The sequence below is a fragment of the Leiobunum rupestre genome, chromosome 3 (genome assembly GCF_980474605.1).
Source record: "Leiobunum rupestre chromosome 3, qqLeiRupe1.1.hap1, whole genome shotgun sequence".
Lineage (NCBI taxonomy): Eukaryota > Metazoa > Arthropoda > Arachnida > Opiliones > Sclerosomatidae > Leiobunum > Leiobunum rupestre.
In genome coordinates this window covers 16,369,963-16,393,508 of record NC_143386.1, presented here as the reverse complement: position 1 = coordinate 16,393,508, position 23,546 = coordinate 16,369,963, and the positions used below count along the sequence as shown (strand labels likewise).

Sequence of the window (23,546 nt, the reverse complement as noted above, 5' to 3'; positions counted from 1 at the left end):
ACCAAAGTCGGAGGTGGAGATAGGACCATTTGATCAGAGCTAACATCTCCCAGTGCGCCACCACCCTTATGGGTTACAAGAGCCGGACCCCGACTCCCCGGTAAAGCCACCAGTTATTGCACACTCTAACCCATTTAGGGCCTGGACCATAGTACAGCGGTCTTTATAATTGCATCGATAACAAAACAAACGTGCAACTAAACTATTGTCCATGAAGGTATTTCGTCGTCTTTTAAATAAGGCCTCTTTGCCTACCTCAAAAATTATTCGTGAGCCGCCACTGTTTCCTAGATATCAAATGCATAAACTTGCTTGTAGCTGAAGTGTAGTTTGAATTCCTTTAATGACATTTAAATGAAAATCATAGTTCCATTACTAAAAACATATGGGGAATACCTATGGTATAAAGGTTTTGTGCTCTCAAAGCAGGTAAATATTTTAATTTCGATCGTCCTTAGTCGTAAGGCCGTATTTTTGGCGTACATTTCCACCTTCGGATCATACATCGTAGCGAAAGTTCTAATTATCAAATTATTCAAATAGGATCGAGATCATACATCTTGTAACTCTGCTAATATTTATATCAGGTAAATATTGTTGTTCTGGAACTAAAAGTGTAAACCTTAAATTAAATTATTATGGTTGTGATAATCATTCCATACAATAAACTAGTGCCCAGCTAAAATTTGGGCATCACTTTCTATACCTTTTCAAAACAAAATGAAAACAGGAGTAATAGGTTTTGGTCGTCTGTAAATTCATAATCGTCTGCTTGGTAGTCGCGTTTCTGCGGCGTTGGTCGATTGGCCCAGACAAATGGTTTGATTTAGAATAAAAGGTGTACCTTTATATTACCAGAATACGTGAAAAGTATCTAATTGATTTATTACCCCGGCTATGTTGCACTAATTATTCGCCAGTGCAAAATAGTCTTAGTCGATAGCTACGCAGAAAAATTTTCGTTTTGAAAACGGAAACATTTGAGAGAGTTGGCCGTTTTCGGGGTTTTTTCTGTCACCGACCCCGACCCCGACTCAAATGTCACCCCGTACGATCACTACACTAGCTACCCTACTTCGAAATCCTAGATTAGGCGAAAAGTATTCACCTAAATATGAGAAAGTCACAATGCATAAATTTTCATTTATATACTCTGAATATTCCGACCGTCATAAATATGTCAAGGCCAAATATTTTATATCTATGAAATCAGGACCATTTGCTAGTGTCATTCGTTTCGGAGTTTTATCATTCCTATAGGGACTTGGTAGCATAACGTCACGCCGTAACTTTGACTATGGCCACCATGCTGGTATGCTTTTTTCCAATTGGAAAAAGTATTTGTGAACTATTATATACGTCATGATGCCAAGTAAATATAAGCAGAAAGTGCACTGTATGACAATATTAGCCATCTGGTTGGCTTTGTAGTCGGAGAAAAAAATAGCTTTCAGTAAATAATTCAAAAGGCGCAAAGGAAGGGCTGACACAATTTTGGGTCTTATGTAACTTTTGGTCGTAGGTTTACATCGAATGTTTTGAAATTTTCCCAATTTTTTAAACAATTTGGTATCAAATTTGATCTACCATTTTCGTAGTTTTCACTGAGCTCGTTTCGCTTTATAATTGCATCGCATATTCAACTACATCTTCGTTTTAATATAACCACTTTTACTTTTTTGTTAGGCTCCGAAGACCCGACAAATTGTTTGTTCGAAGGAATAAAATATTTGGACGGCGAAGAGTGGAGCCCGGACGCTTGCACGTCTTGCAAATGTCTGCTGGGAAACACCATTTGCGACACCGAAGAATGTCCCGACGTGGCCTGCCAAACTCAAAAATATGTTCCTCTAGGAAAATGTTGTCCTGTCTGTGCTGGTAAGTTCAAAATGCCTTATATACAACCCAACCATAACGATACCGTTGTTCCAAAACCAGGTATCTTAAAGTATGGAATTGAGTAAAACCAGAAGTTTATAATAAACCCTTTCGGGGGAAGTATTCAACTTCACTTTATTTGTGATACATCATTCCGCGGCACTTCAGGGGTTTTGCTTAAACGTGGCGGAATACAAACAGAGCCTACTCGCGGTTGGTTATAATCCTACGCCACGAGCGTTTGCCGCCGTTATCCATTCCGTCGTCCGCTTTAATAAACTAGACTTAGTAAGGAACGTTTACAGTACAGTGAGGGTTTGACGGGGTTTTTTTGGTTGCAGTAAACTTTTTAAGGTATGTTATTGCGATTTTGTAGAATTTTTTAATACTAAATGAGATATTTTTTTTTATTCAAGATTATGGAGGAATCAAACAATATAGAGAACTTTATGGAATGTTTTGAGTATATATTATTTAGCTGTAAAAGCCAAACCTTCATGTTTAATATTGATGTTCAAGGAACTACTATTCTGGAATTGCATATAAATTTATAGATACTCTGTGTTTCAAAGCTCTTTTGCAAGCTTTAAAGGGCCCGGTGCAGAGACGTTTTGTGATTCCTGTTAATTTTAACAGGATCGCAATTTAGCGATTCAGATTGCGAGCTGTTTATTTTGCGATCCTAGCAATCCAAATCGCGGTGCAGAGACGTTTTAGCGATTCCTGTTAATCGGCGACGCTGTTATTTTTCCGAATTTTTATACCCAAGTCACGGACCAATAGGAGAGCTTAATTTTTGAAGCAAAAAGCTATCACGTGGTTATGGTTGGCTTGCATTTTGATAATGGAAGATTGGCTCTTCTAATTAATTAGAACAAAAACAGTTCTTCGAACTGAAAAAACAGTTTAGAGCTCGTTAAATGTGCAGCCTTAAAGGGACATATATTATTTTTATTGTTGATTAATATATCAAATTCATTTAAAGTATTAAAAAATATTCCTGTGAACAACAGAATGACGTCATTCCGCCTTTCAAATCACAGTCCACTGCTCCTCCAATTTTTAACACAAAATCTTTGATCCAATTTTGCCCACAAAGGTATCCATATTTATATTTATTTTCTTCCCTACACATTTAACATAAAAAATTTAAAATTTATTCTTATTATTATTTTATTTTTGTTGCAGATTATTGCAATAAATAAATAATAAATAATAATAAATTTTAAAATTTTTATGTTAAATGTGTAGGGAAGAAAATAAATATAAATATGGATACCTTTGTGGGCAAAATTGGATCAAAGATTTTGTGTTAAAAATTGGAGGAGCAGTGAACTGTGATTTGAAAGGCGGAATGACGTCATTCTGTTGTTCACAGGAATATTTTTTAATACTTTAAATGAATTTGACATATTAATCAACAATAAAAATAATATATGTCCCTTTAAGGCTGCACATTTAACGAGCTCTAAACTGTTTTTTCAGTTCGAAGAACTGTTTTTGTTCTAATATATGCCCATTTATGAGACGTGGTGCTTTACAAGAATTACATCCCAATTTTATAATTTGTTAAAAAATTAGTGCTTTCTATAATTAAAAATTAAATGTTTGTAGTGTCTCTAATAAAAGTGCCGAACTAAAATTTTTAAAAAACTAAATTTAATTCAAATTAATATTGAAAATATACAAAATGTGTACAATTAAGTATATTTCAATATCATTCATCAAATATTATGTTATAATATTATTTGGGGAAATAATAAGGGGTGATCACACTTACCCCCTGATCACACTTACCTCCATTGACCCTATATTAGTTCAACCACATAAAACTTATTACCTTTGCTGCGCAAATACTCTGCCCGTTGTTTTGCCTCCTTGGCATTTCAAATTTTAAAGCTCGAAAATTATTAGTTGTCAAACTTAACAGCCGTCAAAAAATTAAACATTCAAAAATACTGATAGTTTAGTTTAACCAAAGATAATACGTATCGTGTATTCGATATCACGGTGCTTTTACATTGACTATACGCACGGCCAACTTTGATCACGCGCTGTTCGCGCTACTACGGCCAACACATTCGTCGAAATTCCGCGAGCAAGGATTTTCCCCCTATAAACTGTACTATAATGTGTAGGAGTTCAGCGCCACGCTCGGTGGTTATATTGTCTTCAATGTAAAAACTATACTAAAAATAATAATCCGCTAGGGGCGCTGACGTCATACACATCTTTTTCTCATAGGTTAACACAGAAACGTCAACGAATGAGATGGCCGCTGTAGCGCGAGAGATCAAAGTTGGCCGTGCTATACGCCATGAAGCTGTTACCGAATTCCAGGCGAAATGGCGAAAAGTCGGGCTGCTAAATTATGGCAGTGACAATACCCAAGGCCCAAAATTTTTATTTCAATCGATTTAGAATTACCAAATACCGTAAAGTGACAAAACTTAGGTTGAAATGAAATCCAACTATATTATTTACCTTTTATCATCGAAGATTTGTTCGTTTTAAATCATTATGTTTAAACATGTTAGAATATGAAAATTAACATTTCACGCGGGCAGCCGGGCACGCGGCATTAAAACACCCGTCAAAACCAAGCCGTGTCGGCAAGTTGGCAACCAGCGTTGCCAGATCGAAAATCTGAAATTATCGTATCTAGGCCAAAAAATTATCGATTTTCCTGATAATTATCGTACATTTCTTTTTGGCGATAAATTTTAATTCATACATAAATGCGTTGAATTTAGATGATTTTTAATGCACTACAGGAGTTTTATTTCAGGGAAATAAACAAAATGTCTATTATCATTATTAACTGAACTTAATATGTTAAAAAATGTTTTAAATGTTGAGGTAATAGCTAGGAGTAATAAACTCACACTCTGGACTACGCGTACAGAAAATGTATATCATTCATTTTTAAGTAGAAAAGTTATATAAATTAATAATAAAATAAAAATCGTTCGTAGGTTTTTAAAAAAATCTAAAGATTATCGTACATTATAGTACGTTGAGGCAGAATTATCGAAACAATGGTACGATATCGTACGCCATGAAGATTATAGCACGCCCTTAAAATTTTGATTAAATTATCGCACTGTGCGATAATTATCGTACGTCTGGCAACGCTGTTGGCAACATTTTTCTGACTTCCACCCGTTCCCGTTGCGCATGCGCGCCAATCTGAAACTTAAGAGGGAAAATGGATGCCTCGAAACCGTAATTTCCTGGCTTCAAAAACTCAGGGGCGTAGGAACCGGGAGGGGCAGGGGGGGGCAATGCCCCTCCCTAGAATTTTGCTGGGAGGGGCAACTAATGTTATTGCCCCCTCCAACCTTTGGTCAGTTGAAATCTTCAAAAGGCTCAAATTATCATTTTAAAAGCATATACAGTTTATAGAACCTCAACTGTCAGTCTTTTCCCGCCAATTTACATAGTAGTAACAAGTACACATGCATTCGGAGAAGCTACACTCCATTAAAAATTAAAAACCATTCTCCAGACCCCTTTTCGTTTATCTTTGCCCCCTCCTACTTCTAGAACGTTCCTACGCCCCTGCAAAAACTTATATTTTCTCGGCGTTATTGATTAAATTATAAATCGTGAAAAGACGGGCCTTTGAAGTGAAACACACTGATTTTAAATCCGTTTACAGAATTAAAATACGAGAAGTGGTTGAGGTTAGAGCGCGACCCAAAAAAGGCCTAAAAGTCACTCAAGCTGACTTGACGTCTTCCACGACCAAACCGGTAAATTGCCAATATACGCGCAGCAGAGGTGGAAACGGGGAAAAAAGATGAGCTCTAAATATACTCCGCGGCCGCGGAGTATAATAATTTCCTTACTCAAATTATATTATTAGGTTTTATAATTTTTATAGTTAAATCCGTTATTTTATTAAAATATATTTATATAATATAGCCACGAAGGGAAAGCAAATCAGTTTCTGAAGAATGAAATGTTATCCAATATCTTTTTTAAAGCCATAAAATAGTGCATGAAAATTAGTTTCTTCTGATTATATAATTTTCTTACTCTTATTAATGCATTTATTACACAGTTTAATGGTTTTGTTATTTAAGAAATATATTTTTATAATATGGTTTGTACACCAATAAAATAACGAATGAAAATAAGATTAATTAAGCCAACATTTTCCGAAAAGAATTCCGTTAGAAAATGAGCCATATCATATGGTTTTTGGTAAAATATTTATTTCAAAACTTAGCTGATAGCAATTAAAATAAATCTAGTTATAAAATAAATAAAAAAACAGCAATTTCACGAGTGTACAAAAATTGGTAATTGTCTAAAACAATTAATTGATCACACGTAAAAAAAAATTATTTTTGATATAAGTTGTTGTACTACCTAATTATCTGGCATTTACATAGCCTAGTCAAGGTATAAATTGTAACAAATGATATAAGCGTGTAAAATTAACTGACAAACACTTTTGCGGTACTACACCAAATTGGCTCGGTAAGCTCTTGATGCATGCCAAATAAACTTGACTATTCCAATACATCTTTTATCGCAACTCCTAGTCTACCTGAGGAAAGGTTTCTTCTTAGTAGATGAATTGGTATAAACGCTGGTTGATAGTTAAAGATCTTTGATACACTGAACCAATTCACCATAACATTACTGACTCATTAGTTAAAACCCAGTGCATACACTACCAGCAAATAAGGATCTATAAATAAACCAAGCATTAGAATACACCCAAAGAAGTAATGTATAAGATTCCCTATTATAATTTATTGTAAGAGTGGCTGGCTTATTTTAGTGTTTCGTAAATAGTGATTGTGGTTAGGCCTTGGCTCTGACAATAATTAATCCTTTTTGGTTGATGTATCTAGGAATATAATACTGCGTACCTGGAACAGAAATTTGTATTCCCCCACCACTGACTCCCCGTTTTAGCTTCGGCAACGCGAGAACTATATAATTTCGGACATACGACGTTAGCGCCATCCTAAAAATAGACGGAATATTTTGTCCCAACAAGTTTCGTCTGCTTTGCATTCAAGCTAAGCATAGAAACTACATGAGCTAAGTTATAACGATTTTTCTTTTTGAAAAACGGATATTCTACCAAGGATCGTATATGTTAGAAGGATAGGTAGCCCTCAGGCCAGCCCGTGTTTTCAAAACGCCGGCAGCGTCGTCCATATTAAGAGAGCCTCTAAACGTGGGACATCTTGTTTCTATTCCCTCAAGGACAAATTTTGGCGATGCTTCCTCCATGTTTTGTCCTTGACGGAATCTAAAGACGGATTCTCTATCGCGCATGACCCACCGACGGCGCTGCCATTTTTCGTCCCTCGCCTCATATCCTTCTAACATATAGGGTCCTTGATTCTACGAAGCTTTATTTCAGAGATGCTTATTTAATTTGAAGCCAAACTAAATACATCTTTACGTTTAAACATGGGAAAATATTGTAGTTTTGACAATTGTCGCAGTGATTCCCGACTGGCAGTAATGATAATCCAAACGTGTTGAATTATCAGCAAAGTTTCCCCAGAATTCAATGCTTAAAAAAGGTCATAATGAGCCCCAAAAATGGAAACGTAACAGTGAAAACTGAAAAAATTAAGCGCTTTAGAAGATTAATAATTGAAAATGAAATGGAATGATTAATTTTTCACTAAAATTTTAATTGGTATTAAAAATATCTCAAATAAAATCACTTCTTTAGTAACAAATTTTTTGGTTTGTGCACTTTAGGAACTTTTCTCTTGACTATTTTGGGCTGCTCTTTACATTTTTTGCAAGATGACTGGCTTTTCATTTGTTTTCTTAATGCTGCGGCTTTGAGACCAGTTTCTGTACTTCAGATTTCAATTTCCCTACAAATGCTTTTCAATGTGTCTCTGGAAAGTTCGCATTGCGTTCCCCACAATTCAAACCAGGTATTCAGCAGGTTTTCATCCTCCTAGGATGTATAGGTTCTTCTATATTTTTAGTTCGCTTGCCACTAACTGATTTCTTAATTGTTGATTCACGAATCTGAAATGACTAATTTAAATTATCTTTTATATAAAAATTACATTGTGTTTCCTTATTAACACCACTGCCAACTCCGTAGATTCCCGCCATTTTACTTTTAAGAAAAAAATCCTTCAATTTCGACCTCTGGTACTACTTTTATTTTAAAAAAACGTCATGATTTTAAGAACGAACGACCGTAGTGATGCGCGGTTTTTGAACTGTCGCGGAATGATGTATCATTAAAATAACATGGGCTCAATGGGAAGTTGAATACTTCCCCCGAAGGGGTTTATTATAAACTTCTGGTAAAACATTATCTCGATATTGTAATGTAGTATATGGCTTGAGTGTAGTTCAGTTACTATATGCGTTCATATTAAGTGAAGAATAAAAGAACGTCGTTATATTTGCATATATAAAAATATTTTATTTAATAATAAAAGCAATTAAATACCGTCTGACTGGTTTCGTCGGGCTTAGCCCTTCATTGTCGGAGACAAAATCTTCCAATTTAATTACAACCTATATATATAGCCCGACATTGTACTAGAAAAGTTTTTTACAGTTGACCTTTATGGCTTTGAGATCTCGGGGGTAAGTTTTTTTATATAAAATATATATATTTAATAATTGTGATTAAGCGCCATCTGATTTTTTTTGTTTTTAGTGGTTTTTTTATGTACTTAAAAGAAAGATTTATGAGGGGAATTTAAGTCCTAGGAGCAGGGTGTGTTTCAAATTTTGTCAGTTTATAATTACGTTCCACACAACGGTGTCAGAGGGTCTCTCTTCCACATGTTCAACTTTTTTCCTCGAGCCAGTTCTAGAACGCCAAACTTTTTATTGAACTTCTGACTAATGTATTAGACCTAATCATTTGCCCTTTGCCTCGTCGCCATAAGCCACTGTTATATTTTCACAAGTTGATCTATAGTATTCAAACTGACTATAACTGAGTTTCAAGGTTTGGTCTGACCGTTGCTCTAGTTAAACTGCCGAGGAGTATAGGACCGCTGCGTGATCATTTTTTCTTTAGTTCTTATATCGCCTACTTTCAGTGGCAGATTATCCAATAGGCACACTAGGGCCTTTTGGTCTCTGGGGTCATTGAAAACTACATAGCAATAAAATTTACAAAAAACCACTTTAAAGCGCCGAGGGCCTCAAAGGAACATAATCTGTCCCTGTGTATTTTTCTCGTTAGCGGCGCTATCTGTTCAGGTATGACGTCAATTCTACCTCCCTTAGAAGCTATTAGAAACTATTGCGAAAGGCAGTTATAAACTTAATTATGATCAAATGTATACTAAAAATTCCATGCTTGTCGGCGATTCAGAGTGTACCCAACCAAAACCTATGTAGAATAACCATTATGCGGAAAATTAATTAGCGGATATTACATAATAGGAAAAAAAGATATATATTCAAGAATAAGGGTTTGCTTAAATAATAAAAATATTGATAAAAATGTTTTTCTATCCACCACGAGCTCAAGCTCAGTTTCTGTCGTATAAAAAACCACTATTTTATAGAAATGTCAATAAGCCCTTCAATAAAACATTTTCAAGGAAATTGACAAGAAGTAATGTTTACGAGAACAAGGACCTGTAAGTTAGTGTTTAAAAAGTGCTTTTTGAAATAATGGAAACTTTTCACCAGTACGATATGCAACAAGTTTGAACCAGGTAGCTTTTTTTTTGACATATTAAGGCTTAGAGTTCTGTTTAGAGGTGAAAAGGTTCCATTATTTTAACCAGAACAAAAACGGTAACTTGCAGGTGCTGGCTCTCGGATATATTACTTCTTGGCAATTACCTTGTAGATGTTTTATTGAAGCGCCTATTAAAAGGATCCCTCACTCACAACAGGGGGAGGCATAGGGGTAACATAAAATCCAGATTTGCAGTGTGATTCAAAACCAGTTCTTTTTTGACGCCTATGCCTTCCCCTGTTGTGAGTGAGGGATCCCTTTAAGTGGTTCTGAAAAAGAAATTAACGTAATACTCATGGAGGTTTGTGGTTTTCAGCGGGCGGCCCAGCACCGAGGGGAGGTCACGCCCATAGCTCAAGATGTCTTTTAACGCCCCCCCCCCTGAGTTTTTTCTGTATCCGCCACTGTTTAAAGCACGCTAGTTGCAGATTTGGCTATAGCTACAATCTTTTTCTAAATGTTTCTTTAACATAATCAGAGAGATAATAACTATGTTGGGACGATTTTTAGCAAACCAACTCACGCTCTATAAGTAAGTTTCTTCCCCCTTAAAATAAATTTAACGCGGTATATCATTGGTTCCCTAAAACTGACGTCTTTAAGACGTCATTCAAGCGCATGCCGGTGACGGTTTTCCTGAAAAATCTCTACTTAGTTGAATTAAATAAGTTCATTCTTGGTGGTACTGAGGCTAATTTAGATTTAAAAAATTTTCTTAAATATTTCAGACGACGAGAGAATTACTCCAATCAATAGACCATCTGTAAGTACACGTTTCTATCTTTCCTATTTATAATTGTAACGTGAAGAACTTTAAATTTAAAGGTGTTTTGTCTACATAAGAAAATTTCGTGCCATCTACATTTATAAAATCGAACTAGAGATGCTTTTGAATTCGTCTGCTTGACTTAGTATTATTCTATCAGTTACTAATCTATTGAAAGAAATGAAAGCATACGAAAAAAGAGCGGCTTGTTACATTTTTCAGTACTATAACCAATATTTGTATCTATGCACTGCACCAATATTTAAGTTCTTATCTTTTAAGTGACATATATTATGAATATCTAGTTAAAGTTGGTAACAATTCTTCATTATTCTTTGAAGAATAGCTAGAATTCCTACCTTTGGTCTTTGCTTTCATTATGCCTTTTTAAGTGTTTTCTTAAAATAAATACAGATCCCACCGGACGTAGCATCGGCAGAACCAGGATACACCGTCGTTTCTGTTCCCGGTGAAAGAGTTCGTAACACTTTTTTTTAATTTAAACCGAATTTGAAGAAGAAAATGCTCTAGTTTATGAATTTATCGCGTTGACCGCTACGTGAATCTATGTAAACTAAAAAAGGCTAATTTAGAAAGTGACAAATAAGAAAAGAAAATTGTACATTTCTTGCTGTAACTAACAATGTAAGTGGGGCCCTAAATGGGTTAGAGTGTGCAATAACTGGTGGCTTTACCGGGGAGTCGAGGTTCGGCTCTTGTAACCCATAAGGGCGGTGGGGCACTGTGAGACGTTAGCTATGATGAAATGGTCGTATCTCCACCTCCGAGGGTCCGTGCAAACTGGTCACCCCGGCGGATTGGGTAGCCTGCTATGGGGCGGCAGGCCTCCGTATTAGGGCACGGTGGTCCTGTTTCCCGGCCTTTTGGGGCTCACCGGGATCTCCAGTGCCAGCTGTGCCGGGTTATGTGTGTGCCCGTCGTTCCATTTTAGGAGCTCTCTCCAAAGGGTATGACTCTTTACCTACGTAGGTAGGGTGTCGGCTGGAGATTCTACAGCATCCACTCTTACTCCCACTGCTGTGTGCGAAGTGGGAATTGGTCCACCCATTGCTGCACCTTCTGCTGGGTTGAGTGGCTTGCGTCAAAGGTACGACCATCAGTATCACTAACCGTGCTGGATTTGTCACCTGTCCGGGCTTGGGGACGCTGGCGTAGGGCACTATGATGATAGGCCTCCGGTGGTATGGCCACTGTTGCTAGGTACACCGGGCTTTAAATTCTGGCACACTGTAACGTGGAAATAAAATTCACTACCTACAAACAAACAATGTGCTGCTGGTCATGGTTTGTTAAAAATTGTGAAGCCCATATTTTGACTCGAAAAAGTCTATATTTTAGTTTGAAACTGATCGTTCTATTTTGAAGGGAGGTGACGGAGATCCAGGGCCACGAGGGAGACCAGGGTTACGGGTGAGCTCTCACTGGATGAAAAGAGTTTTTCTTACAGTGAAGCTCTGGTTTTTTAATTTTAATTTCTCTGATTTTAAGGGTGCAACTGGCGAAACTGGATTTCATGGAGTTCCGGGAAACCCCGGACCACCTGGACCACCAGGAGATGTAAGTTAATGCTAGATCTGTTAACATTATGTTGTGCTTAAGGGTCATGATGTTTCTCTATGATATAAATTAAGACTACACGTTATATTTATTATTATGTTAAAACTATAATTCAGCTTGTTAATATTATTATTAATTGTTGTCAGATGTCATCTTGGTTTCAGCAACTGGCTTTGCAACAAGGCGTTGGCAGTGATAAAGGCCCTCCACCTGATTCCTTTCAGTTTATGCAAGCTTCTGTGGTAAGGAAATCATGTATTATCCATAGCAGTATTGGTATCACCTCAATGTTACCGTCAATTTAGGGGCCCGTCGGGCCAAGAGGATCACCAGGAACTCCAGGAGTCGCCGTAAGGATTTATCTTTAATTGTACTTTCAATGAAAAGAGGCACTTTACCGAATGCATTATTTTTTAGGGACCTCAAGGCTTTCAAGGTGTCAGAGGAGAGTCAGGAGAACAAGGTCCACCGGTAATTAATTATGAATTTAACAATTATTAATATTAATTACTAATCAAATAGCAATATTGAAATTGAAATTTTAAGAGCTCGCAGTCGCAATAACAAATTGGGCAATAGGTATCGAATAAAACTGGGCCTTTGACATCTCTATCACTGTTAGAACAAGAGTTTTTTTTGATAGACCGGAAATATCGAGAAGTGGCTGTTACAATATTAATTTTGGTAATCGGTGACCGTAAAACAATGTGTATTTGACTTCTTTGAATCAGTTTGATACTTTAATACAGAAATATTTAAAACTGGAGCTGTGCTTAACTTGTGATTTAGAGATGCAGTGTATTACGGGCTTACATATCTGATTTTTCAGTCCGTTAAATCTTTATATATTTGATAGAGCACCATAATTCTGAATATGACCATTGATAGGCCAATCGGTTCGTATCAAATTTGTTGGTGACGCTCACGTCAGGTTGGGTCATCCAATGGGAGAGGGTCGGCAGGAAAACTACTGTTATGACCTATGACATCTTGATTAATTATATTCTATTGTCTAATTGATATATGATTAATTTTTCAGGGAGCTCCAGGACCGCAAGGTGAAAGAGGTTTAACTGGACCGCCAGGAAGAGACGTAAGTGTGTTATAATTTTCCTGGATAAGAAGTGACACAAAGAGTAATTATATTGATAATTCAGGGTGAACCCGGTGAAGATGGAAGAGCTGGAGGGCCCGGAGCAGCCGGACCACCAGTAAAATCTCATCTTATTTCTGTTATTTCAAATTTGAACACTTCATTTAAATTTGCTCCGAATTTGTTTTCAAAATAGGGTCCCCGAGGACTTCCAGGAATGCCAGGCATACCTGGACCTAAAGGACACAGAGTAAGATTAAATCTTTTTACATTAGACATATAGCATAATATTGCAATTGAGGGACTAATGGCTTCGTAATCGGTGAACAAGCCGACCACTTTGACGTTACAAAAGGGATTACCTAACTGGTTGGAGATTTAGCAACATCGACATATTCTTTCATTTTCAACATTTTCAACATTTTCAATCTTTTAATAGTTATGTAGAGCTTTAAGGTATTAGTAGTTTTAGTTTTGCTATCCTTTTAGCATTATAACCGATAAATATATTAATTGTTGCAAAAGCATTTGGAAGGTATAACTATTTTATGGTCGCTAGTTTCACAAAGGATAAATTCTTCTACGGGGTAAAGATGTTAGGCATAACGTCTTTCACTTTTGTGAAAATATCGGAAATTATCGCGATACAATCGGCGTTTTCTAAAAGAAGGAAGCGATCAATCTAAGCTCGGATCCAATAGTTTAGTTATCGGAAATTTAAATATATAACGACTATTTCAGGGTTTTCCCGGTCTCGATGGAGCTAAGGGTGAACAAGGACCCACTGGAGAAAAAGTGAGCATTTTGACATTCATTGGAGTGGATGATTTTACAAACCTGTTTTGTTTCATCAGGGATCACAAGGGTTAATTGGAAAGCAAGGACCTATCGGACCACCGGTAATGAAAATAACATTATCTTTTAATACCACGTAAATATATTTAAACATTTGGCTAATGTTGTAGGGGGCTGTTGGACCAAGAGGCGAGAGAGGACGAGAGGGACCACCTGGCCCACCGGTGAGTGGCCAATATAACTGACTAAATGTAGAAACGGTTACCAATTTTCATTGCTTCAAAATCATCTGCCAAATAACAAAATTTAACATAACCACATATCACCGTATCTTCATATCAAAACTTACATTTCCTAAATTTTTAAAAACACTAGGCAAATTTCAGAGACTCTGGATAAGAAACCAGATGACGTATTTTACCGCCAATAAAATTGAAAACAGTGACTACGTTTAGTCGCTTCTTTCAATATTACCTTATGTTAGTCAAGTAATTTTTACAAACTTTTTTTAGGGTCTAAGAGGAATTGACGGTTTGTCTGGTTCCCCGGGATCGCCAGGACCAATCGGCAGACCAGGACCACCTGGATTTCCTGGTTCTCCAGGAGCGAAGGTTAGATCAACCTCAATTTTATTTAAATTCAAATTCTTATCTAAATCCATTGCAGGGCGACCAAGGGGGCTCAGGACCGAAAGGTAGTCAGGGTATGCAAGGACCACGTGGTGAAGCGGGCAAACCTGGAATTCCAGGAGATGTTGGCATTCAGGCAAGTATTGATTAAGTGAACCATATAGTTTTATGAAGAATGTAATCCGGTACTAAAAATATGGGAGTATATCATTAGCCTCTGGTACTATCATCGAATTCTTGGTAGAGAAAGTTCGTCTGCTTTCGAAAATGACTTAATCCAATCCTGTTTAGTCCAATTAATTATTATTAAATCGGAATAAAGTTGAATTTCTTACATTATAATCGGAGCAAGTACGTATATATAACACATTTTGGATTATAATTTTTGATCAAAGTCGAATATGGATCTGCCGAATTTTGATATAATATGGACTTAAATTTGATCTACCATTCCCGTAATACAATCGCCGTCTACCAATATTATTGATGCCTAAATACATTCTTTCTTTTGTTCAACAATCGTAATTACTTGGTTACGGTGTTGTATTTTCGCTCAGGGACCACCTGGAAAGGACGGTGCATCGGGAGAAAAGGGATCGGCGGTAAGAAATACAGTTACTGACTTGACTTGTTTTTAAAACGATTTAAACATTACCGAACGTAATTAGGGAGAGCGTGGACCAGTTGGAATGCCAGGGTTCCCGGGAGCCAGAGGGCCTCCTGGTTTATCTGGTAGCCCTGGACCAGCTGGACCGAAAGGAGCGCCAGTAAGTAGTTATCAAATAATTACTTTATTGGTCCCATAATTAAAGGTCTTCTATTTGTGCTATTATCTAGGGAGTTCCCGGTGAAGCCGGAATCAAAGGTGAAGCTGGTAGAAAAGGAGATACAGGTGCTATGGGTCCCAGAGGTCTTGCTGGAGTCGCGGGAAGTGCAGGAAAAAGGGTAAAGAATATGCTGCTTTTGTCATTCTTTAGTAAATCTTACGTAGATATTTTGGATAATTGGAAACGTTGTAAAGAAAAAGAAGAAGGTCTAGTGGCTACAGGTTTTAATAATAAAATATAATTATTTAGGGTAAAACAGGAGCAGTTGGACCTGCTGGACCACCAGGAGCGCCAGGCGAACGGGTAAAATTAGAGTAATTAAATTAATAGCTTAATTGAATTAAAATATCACATCATGATAGGGTGTTATGGGACCAAGAGGTTTGCCTGGACCAGATGGACCAGCTGGAATGAAAGGTATGCAAGGAGATAGAGGATCTCTTGGGCCAAGTGGACCTAAAGGATCTTCAGTGAGTATAATAATAATAATTATAGAATTACTACTGGAGTGAGATTTAGATGTCGCAACCTTTCACATCTGGTTAAATTGTACCTTCCGTTAATTTCCATATAAAGCATAATTATACGTATTTCGTGAAAAACTAATTAATTAGTACTGAATCTTAGAAAAATATAATTCGTGTACATTGGTGAAGAGCGTTATATTACTCTTTTAAAGGGAGAACCAGGAAGACCAGGACCGCCAGGTCTGCAAGGACTCAGAGTAAGTTTGTAAATTAAGGAATACATATACATATTTCAACAATTGTGGCATTTGTATTATACTTGTTATATTAGGGCGTACCAGGTAGACCCGGTCTCAACGGTAAAGACGGTATACCAGGAGAAAGGGTAATTAAAATAATGCTTGAAAAAAAATTAATAAAATTTTTCAAAGCCATTTGTAAATTTCACAGGGATTGCCTGGTGCAGATGGTAAACCGGGTGAACAAGGAGCTCAAGGAATACAAGGCTTACCAGGACTTATTGGGTCTCCCGGAAGTAAAGGCGAAAGAGTAAGTATTATTTCTGTTTTATCAATCATTATTTTCAAATTCAAATATTGAAATTACATAATAATTAAAAAAATACGCAAAAAAACTAAAGCGAATGTTTAGATAGTTTCTTTATTTCTGAATAACTTAATTTCAGGGTGAAGCAGGCAACGATGGTCAACCCGGGACCTCGGGTCCCCCAGGGCCCAGGGGAGATTCAGGAAAAGAAGGCGCTACTGGTCCTCAGGGAATACCTGGTTCACCAGGAGAAGCTGGAGAACGTGGACCACCCGGAGCAGTTGGAGCGAGAGGCTTTCAAGTATAGGAAACCACCATAAACATTATTTTAATGGATTAATAGAAGTGTCTTACTCTGTATAGGGATTACCCGGACTACCAGGCAATGCAGGTCAACCTGGAAAGGATGGCGAACCAGGTGTTCCCGGTCCACCAGGTCTTCCAGGACCAGCTGGTGAACGAGGAGAACGTGGATTTCCTGGAGGTCGAGGTGAAATAGGACCTCAAGGTCTTGCTGGACTCAGAGGAGAGCCTGGACCGGCGGGACCTGATGGACTAAGAGTATGAGAAAAACACTTTTTTTCTTCATCAAAATACATGAAATTATATGAATTTTTCAGGGTTTACCGGGTGAAAAAGGATCCAAGGGACATCAAGGACCAGCTGGACTTGTGGTTTGTTCATCTCCAATAAGTTGTTAATAATGAAAGTTCTAGAGTCTACCAATACAATAATAATATAAATATTTCAGGGTTTACCAGGGCGCAGAGGGGAAGCTGGAAGACCGGGACCTAAGGGCGACCGAGGTGATCACGGACCAATTGGTCCTGAAGGACCACAAGGGCGACCCGGTGACCAGGGCGTACAAGGACCGGTTGGAAACTTGGGACCTCCAGGAGAATCCGGAGAAAAGGTACTGATATATTTGTGAGACTAAGCACTCGAGGTTATGATTACGTACGCTAAGGCGTTTACAGCTCTTTGAAGACGTTTCCTTTCAATTACAACTACATTTTTTTAAAGAAAAAAGGCTTAAGAAATATTTTATGAAGCCTAATATCGTAGGCGAATTCTCAAAACACATTTTGTGTTCTAAACCACTTTTTAAAAATAATACTATCGAAAACATGATTTCTCTTAACTATTGTTTTTTTACAGGGAGAAGGTGGACCTCCAGGACCAATTGGACAACCAGGAGCTCCAGGTTCACCAGGTGAAAGGGGTCCACCGGGTCCACAAGGAACACAAGGATTTCCTGGACCTATGGTATTTTTTTTCAAATAACATAGTTAATTTCAATCTTATTAAAACGCCATATCCATGTAATTTATTGTCTTTAGTAAATTACTAGGAAAATGAAAAATTTCAGTATAATACAATATCCAATTAATATCGCAATTTTTAAATTATCATGTCCTTAATTTATGTAATTTTGACAGGGCGTACCCGGTTCTCAAGGTGTCAAAGGTGCTCAAGGTTTATCGGGACATAAGGTTTGTCTTGTAATATTTGGAAATCTGGTGAACTCTTACGAAATATTTATGAACAGGGGAAACAAGGAGACGTTGGAGTAGCTGGTCCACCTGGAGAAGCCGGCCCTATGGTAAGATACATGTTTAAAAATTCGGTTTTAGATACAATTGGCATTAACTCGTAAATTTCACTAACTATTTCTATTTTGAAGCAAACGCATCAATAACCTGGCGCAAGTTTTATTAATTCAAAGTTAATTTTCCAAATTAGGGTGCACGAGGGCTTCCTGGTTCGAAAGGCCCCAGAGGAGAAATTGGAAAGAAGGGAGACACTGGTTTTCCAGGAGTACCGGGTCGACCCGGAGATGCCGGTTTACCGGTAGGATGTTCACTGTAACAATGTAGCAGTTTTGTAATTATGATAAATACATCTAAAGGGAACACCTGGAAGTAGTGGACCACCTGGAAGCCCTGGAACGCCGGGAATAAAGGTAATTTAACGAAGGCCCTAGAGGGGTTTGACGGAATTGTTATGCTGTACCACGGGGGCATGTAGTAAATTAGGTTTCTAGACGACTAGGCGTGCAGCTGACTTAGTCGAGTTAACATAAGTTAATTGCATTTAACCTGTAGAATTAAATTGATTTATTTTCGAGGAGCTCAAAACCAGGCAGGTACGAAATTTAAAAATGTTTTACAAGTTTATAAGAAGCTACTGATAGTGAGGTTACGGGATTTTAAAGAGAGTTAGTCAGTATTTACCTCTAGAGTTAAATTTATTTCTTTTCGAGGAGTTCAAAATAATGCCATGACGTAGTTTCACTTTGTTGATAAGAAGTGGGATTACGGCAGTTTAAAAATAGTTCGTCAATATTCTGGAAATAATGGAATTAGTTCGAGTAACTCCACCACACCTAGTTTCATAAATTTCTACCTCCTCTACATTTTTCATTCGTATTAACTTTAGGGTGCACCTGGAGACACTGGAAAAAGTGGATCACCAGGCTCACAAGGAAATTCAGGAATTCCTGGAGCACCAGGAATAAAAGGAGAATCTGGATCCGAAGGTCCCCCGGTAAGAGGCCTCTTTTCACTCTTTATGTCGTCTTTATCCCCCTGTTCCTTTACAACAATAGCTATTTGATTTTATATCTAGAGTTGTAAATTCAAACCTAGGGCGTGGCTGAACTATTATTTAGCAATGCTTTCTAGATTCTATTCTAGAACCTTTCATGTGCGAAATAGTGGTCCTGCAACGACTCTAGAGGTAGTGGTAGTGTAAATAGCCCCATATCTACCATTGTGCTAGGTAGGGCTAAAGGCCCAAACACACATACGGTTCGCAAGCGATTTCGCCTGCGAATTTTCGCACACGCGCCCATGCGCCATGACTTCCATTCTATTTAAGTCACGCGACGCGACGCGATTTGCCAGCGAAATTTCGCGCGCGAAGGCTATGTGTGCATCTACCTTTAGCCCTACGGCACCGCGTTTCGGTGGGGCACCGTCTGGTCCTTTATATTTTTTATAATTTATTTGTAAAATATTCAATAAAGAACCGGTCATAAGAAAAAGGGTGCCAGATATTATAAGCCCAGGGGCGCCTGAAAGGTAAAGCGACCCTGAGTGTAATTACAAAATTTACGCAACAGCTTTTTAGGTATAACCACTTGGGGTACCGCTACTGTATCAGTCAGATGAACCACATAGGGTACAGTGCTATATTTTTGGTTCAAATGAATACTTTCTTTGAGTGCGATTACCGTCTTTCTAGTCACTCTTTTCAGTCGGAATATATTTGTATTATATTACATATTAAACTTACCAATTATCCTAGGGACCTCAAGGTCCAGCGGGACCTGTTGGTCCAGCAGGTGAAAGAGGACTCTCAGGACTACCAGGAATACAAGGCGCAACCGGTCCAATGGGCTCCAGAGGGCCACAAGTAAGGAGCTATATTTAAAATGTATACATTACACGTAGGTATATCAAACGTACTTTTTTCTATCAATATAGGGCGAGCGTGGACAAGAAGGAAAAAGAGGATCAGATGGACCCCCTGGGTCACAGGGCTTACAGGGCACACCTGGTCCAGTTGGTCAACCAGGAGAGCCAGGACCTCAAGTAATTATATATTTAATCTTGTTAGGGTAATATTTTAATGTATTTCTATTGCGTATATCCAGGGACAAACAGGTAAAGAGGGGCAACCTGGCATTCCGGGCAGGCCTGGCGACAAAGGACCATCTGGAAGTGCAGGACCACCAGGACAACCCGGAATACAAGGAATTCAGGTATTTATAAAAATTTAAAGTTGATAAAATTATATTTAAATAATTAAATACTAAATAGTTTGGACTTAAATCTTTGGCACAGTAGCTTTGGATGTTAATGTTTATTTAAAAAAAGTTACTACAAATTGAGATATTACCATTTTCAGGGACCACCGGGAGCAGCGGGACCACCTGGACTGTCTGGAGAAAGAGGAGAAAGAGGTGAAACTGGTCCAAGGGGAATTGCCGGCACACAAGGTCCCAGGGGTCTTTTAGGCCCGATTGGAGCTCAAGGTCCGAAGGGTGACCGAGGTCTGATTGGTGAGCAAGGTCCCAAAGGACACCGTGGTCTAATTGGATTGCAAGGTTTACCTGGCCCAGCTGGCCTACCTGGAGACAAGGGAAATACTGGACAACCAGGAGTTCAAGGAATCGAGGTTTGAATGATTGAACGACCAGATTGATTTATAGTTGTAGTAACTAACAAATAGGTTTCAAAGGTTTTGATTGAGCATAATTACGAATAGAAGGCGGGATTTATTTCAAAGTTAATCAGACTTTTACATAATTGTTTATACCTTTTCAAATTTAAATTAAATAGTGTAGTATGATCTCTGTATGAATATTTTTGAAGTCCCCTATTTCATATTCGGTAATCTTGAAAGTAGTCTTGCAAACTTTATAAAATTTGTAGCGCTAAATACATCGTATTTTTTATTTTAGATTAGTTATTTAGTAGGCCGCTTTAATATTTATTTTTATTAATTTTTTAAAGGGCTCTCCTGGACCTAAGGGACCGCAAGGACGAGATGGAAATCCAGGAACGCCAGGCATTCAAGGACCTCAGGGTCCAAGAGGTCCAAGTGGTGACAGTGGTAAAAGTGGTCCAGTAGGTCCAGCCGGTAACCCAGGTCCACCAGGTCCACCAGGTGAGCCCTTCGGATACGACGCAGCTGCCCTGGCGGCGTTACTCGGTCAGGGTCAAACTAAAGGGCCGGATCCCTTGCTTGGAGATGAAGCCCAAAAACTCTTTTCATCGGATACGCCTTTGGTCGAGAAGAAACGACTAGTGTTTGAATATTACGATAAGTTAATTGAAGAATATCAGAAATTACGTGTTCCAACTGGAGAAAAAGATGCCCCAGCAAGAACATGCAGAGACCTGGCTGCGGATAAACCGGAACTGCCCAGTGGTAAGTTGAAATGCGAACATCTTTCGAATTATTTGTATTTATACTTAGGGATAATAAATATGTTGAGACTGATTTTAGCGTTACTCCCAATCTCCCTTATTCTCGAGGAATAAGCTCCTTCCCCTTAAAAGATGAGATCAGCCGGGTGTCTCATTGTTTCCTTAATCTTAAGTCTTCCGACGTGATTGAAGCACACTGTGACGTTTTTCATTCCCCAACACGGGCCGGCGGAAATTTCGACAATGATGCCCACTGATCGTCTCAACAAAGTCATTCTCCCTAAGTATAATAAAATACATTCTTGGTATTAGCAAATACATATTCCAGAAGTGTATATAAAATGTGCCAAATTCAAGTTTATCCAATACGAAATTTCAATCGTGTCATTTCCGTCTAGTTCAAAAACTACGTTGAACATTTTAATATATGTCGCACAACTCAGCTTTTAAACCGAAATGTTTTCGACCGGCATAGTATTAATTAATTATTTAATTTTTCAATCAACCACTCTGCTTTAGCAAATAAATAAATTTGACTTACGCTAAGGTTCATGGGACTCAAATTAAATTCCTGTGAAGTCACGCTGAAAGTTTAAAAGGAAATATCTCTTTTCAGGAAATTATTGGATTGATCCAAATCAAGGAGATCACAAAGATGCCATAGAGGTATATTGCGATATGGATACGAGGTCAACGTGTGTTTATTCCAAACCAGAAAGAGTAAGTTTTACACTTCAAACATTTCAAAGTTAATCAAGATAGCTCTAATCCTTGTGCATAAATGTCTTTTAATTTTAATAATTTTCGACGAATTCTTCTAAACATTAATGGTTTACAATTATAACAATATATAATATTTTCATGGGGAAACTAGGTACCAAAACGAAACTATCAAAGTGGAAGCAAATCTAATTCCTGGTTTAGTGAGATGAATGGCGGATTCACTGTAAGTACATTTTTCAGAACATTATTATTTTTTTTAATCGGGTTTTTGGTTTTTTCATTAGTTTGAAATTATCTTAAAACCAAGGTAGGGTACCTTTTAGAATAGAATTCCGATTTTTTACCGATATGTCAAATCGTTACCGATACCGACTTTTTTACCGTCATTTTTATCCATATGGCAAATTAATTCAAATACCGATTTTTACACTCAATCCTAAGGGATTTGTGTGTACTGGTTCCACGTACTGTGTAGCCGATGCCGCCGTATTCGACATAACTCTCAAAGAGTTAGGCTTAAAAAGGCCCGGGATATCTTTATCGAAAGGAAATATCATGCCCTCTGTAGCCCGTTATAAATTTTTGAAATCGGAGCCCAAAACGTTAATAATTTTCCCATTTAAGGCGGAAGAATACAGTAAAAGCCTCTTTTTCGTTCAAGCTGAACGTTTCTGTTTAAACAATTAAATAATTGAATTATATTTTTCTTATTTGGCTGAATCTTCCTTTAGTGCTTAAAATAATTTTGATAATTCTAATATTAATAGTTAACGAGATATAAGGTCCTAACTAAAGGGTAGTTTGGGCGCTTGCCCAACTTGTTTAGCTCCGGGGGTTCGAATTAAAACGTAATAACTTAATTACTTTTAAATTTAAAATTGTAAAAATTATTTTAGGCACTAAAAAGAGGCTATTCTACACTAAAATATTAATTTTAAAAAGTTAAAATACAAAATTAAAAGAGTTCAGCTTGAAATAGCGCGAAAGTAGACAATGGCCACAGTAGTCTTCCCCCTTAAGTGGTTTTTCGCGATTTTTACCTTAAACGGTTTTTATAAATTAAGAGCGACTTGGTTGAATATTGTATTTTTAGTTGGTACCGATCATTTCTGAACTTCGTTTTCGGTTGCATTAATAAATTTTAATTTTAAGTGAGATTTCTGGCCAATTCGCGGGACACCACAATCCGCGTACGCACTATGGTCATATTTCAATTTCCTACCAATTGTTACACGTGACATCTAACTCGTTCGCGTTTCGCTACCTTATTTCCAAAACCAGGTAACTCAAAAATTCGGTTTGTCTAAAAATTAATATGAATTAACATGTTCGCGTTTCGCTACCTTATTACCAAAACCAGGTACCTCGAAAAATTCATTTTAGATAAAATTCCTCCCAGGTTTATTAAGTTAATTTACAAGATGATTGAAAAAAATTTCAAATTTATATTTAATATTGAAAATATATTTCACATATCGGGGGGATTGTGTGTACTAAAATGTCCGTGACATCTTGTTATACTGAAATTTTTATCCATCAGACAAATTGGTACCAATATCACTTTTTTTACCGACATTTTTAACCATAAGGCAA

At 37.5% G+C, this 23,546-nt stretch overlaps 1 protein-coding gene across 1 annotated transcript in view; it reads left to right on the top strand.

Annotated features, from left to right (window-relative positions):
* LOC149949688 (uncharacterized) overlaps positions 1–23,546 on the top strand; it is a 30,779-nt gene that overhangs the window by 5,482 nt on the left and 1,751 nt on the right. Inside the window, exons 2-42 of the mRNA XM_090167874.1 lie at positions 1,687–1,878; positions 10,321–10,355; positions 10,773–10,835; positions 11,745–11,789; positions 11,868–11,936; positions 12,083–12,178; positions 12,242–12,286; positions 12,354–12,407; positions 12,976–13,029; positions 13,094–13,147; positions 13,226–13,279; positions 13,771–13,824; positions 13,884–13,928; positions 13,995–14,048; positions 14,337–14,435; positions 14,491–14,589; positions 15,011–15,055; positions 15,122–15,220; positions 15,291–15,398; positions 15,530–15,583; positions 15,643–15,750; positions 15,960–16,004; positions 16,079–16,132; positions 16,198–16,296; positions 16,433–16,594; positions 16,657–16,854; positions 16,914–16,967; positions 17,045–17,206; positions 17,452–17,559; positions 17,733–17,786; positions 17,843–17,896; positions 18,037–18,144; positions 18,203–18,256; positions 18,733–18,840; positions 19,603–19,710; positions 19,782–19,889; positions 19,952–20,059; positions 20,206–20,475; positions 20,814–21,231; positions 21,847–21,950; positions 22,105–22,176. Of these exons, the coding sequence (XP_090024000.1) occupies positions 1,687–1,878; positions 10,321–10,355; positions 10,773–10,835; positions 11,745–11,789; positions 11,868–11,936; positions 12,083–12,178; positions 12,242–12,286; positions 12,354–12,407; positions 12,976–13,029; positions 13,094–13,147; positions 13,226–13,279; positions 13,771–13,824; positions 13,884–13,928; positions 13,995–14,048; positions 14,337–14,435; positions 14,491–14,589; positions 15,011–15,055; positions 15,122–15,220; positions 15,291–15,398; positions 15,530–15,583; positions 15,643–15,750; positions 15,960–16,004; positions 16,079–16,132; positions 16,198–16,296; positions 16,433–16,594; positions 16,657–16,854; positions 16,914–16,967; positions 17,045–17,206; positions 17,452–17,559; positions 17,733–17,786; positions 17,843–17,896; positions 18,037–18,144; positions 18,203–18,256; positions 18,733–18,840; positions 19,603–19,710; positions 19,782–19,889; positions 19,952–20,059; positions 20,206–20,475; positions 20,814–21,231; positions 21,847–21,950; positions 22,105–22,176 (3,974 nt within the window). The remainder of the gene's footprint in view (positions 1–1,686; positions 1,879–10,320; positions 10,356–10,772; positions 10,836–11,744; positions 11,790–11,867; positions 11,937–12,082; positions 12,179–12,241; positions 12,287–12,353; positions 12,408–12,975; positions 13,030–13,093; positions 13,148–13,225; positions 13,280–13,770; positions 13,825–13,883; positions 13,929–13,994; positions 14,049–14,336; positions 14,436–14,490; positions 14,590–15,010; positions 15,056–15,121; positions 15,221–15,290; positions 15,399–15,529; positions 15,584–15,642; positions 15,751–15,959; positions 16,005–16,078; positions 16,133–16,197; positions 16,297–16,432; positions 16,595–16,656; positions 16,855–16,913; positions 16,968–17,044; positions 17,207–17,451; positions 17,560–17,732; positions 17,787–17,842; positions 17,897–18,036; positions 18,145–18,202; positions 18,257–18,732; positions 18,841–19,602; positions 19,711–19,781; positions 19,890–19,951; positions 20,060–20,205; positions 20,476–20,813; positions 21,232–21,846; positions 21,951–22,104; positions 22,177–23,546) is intronic.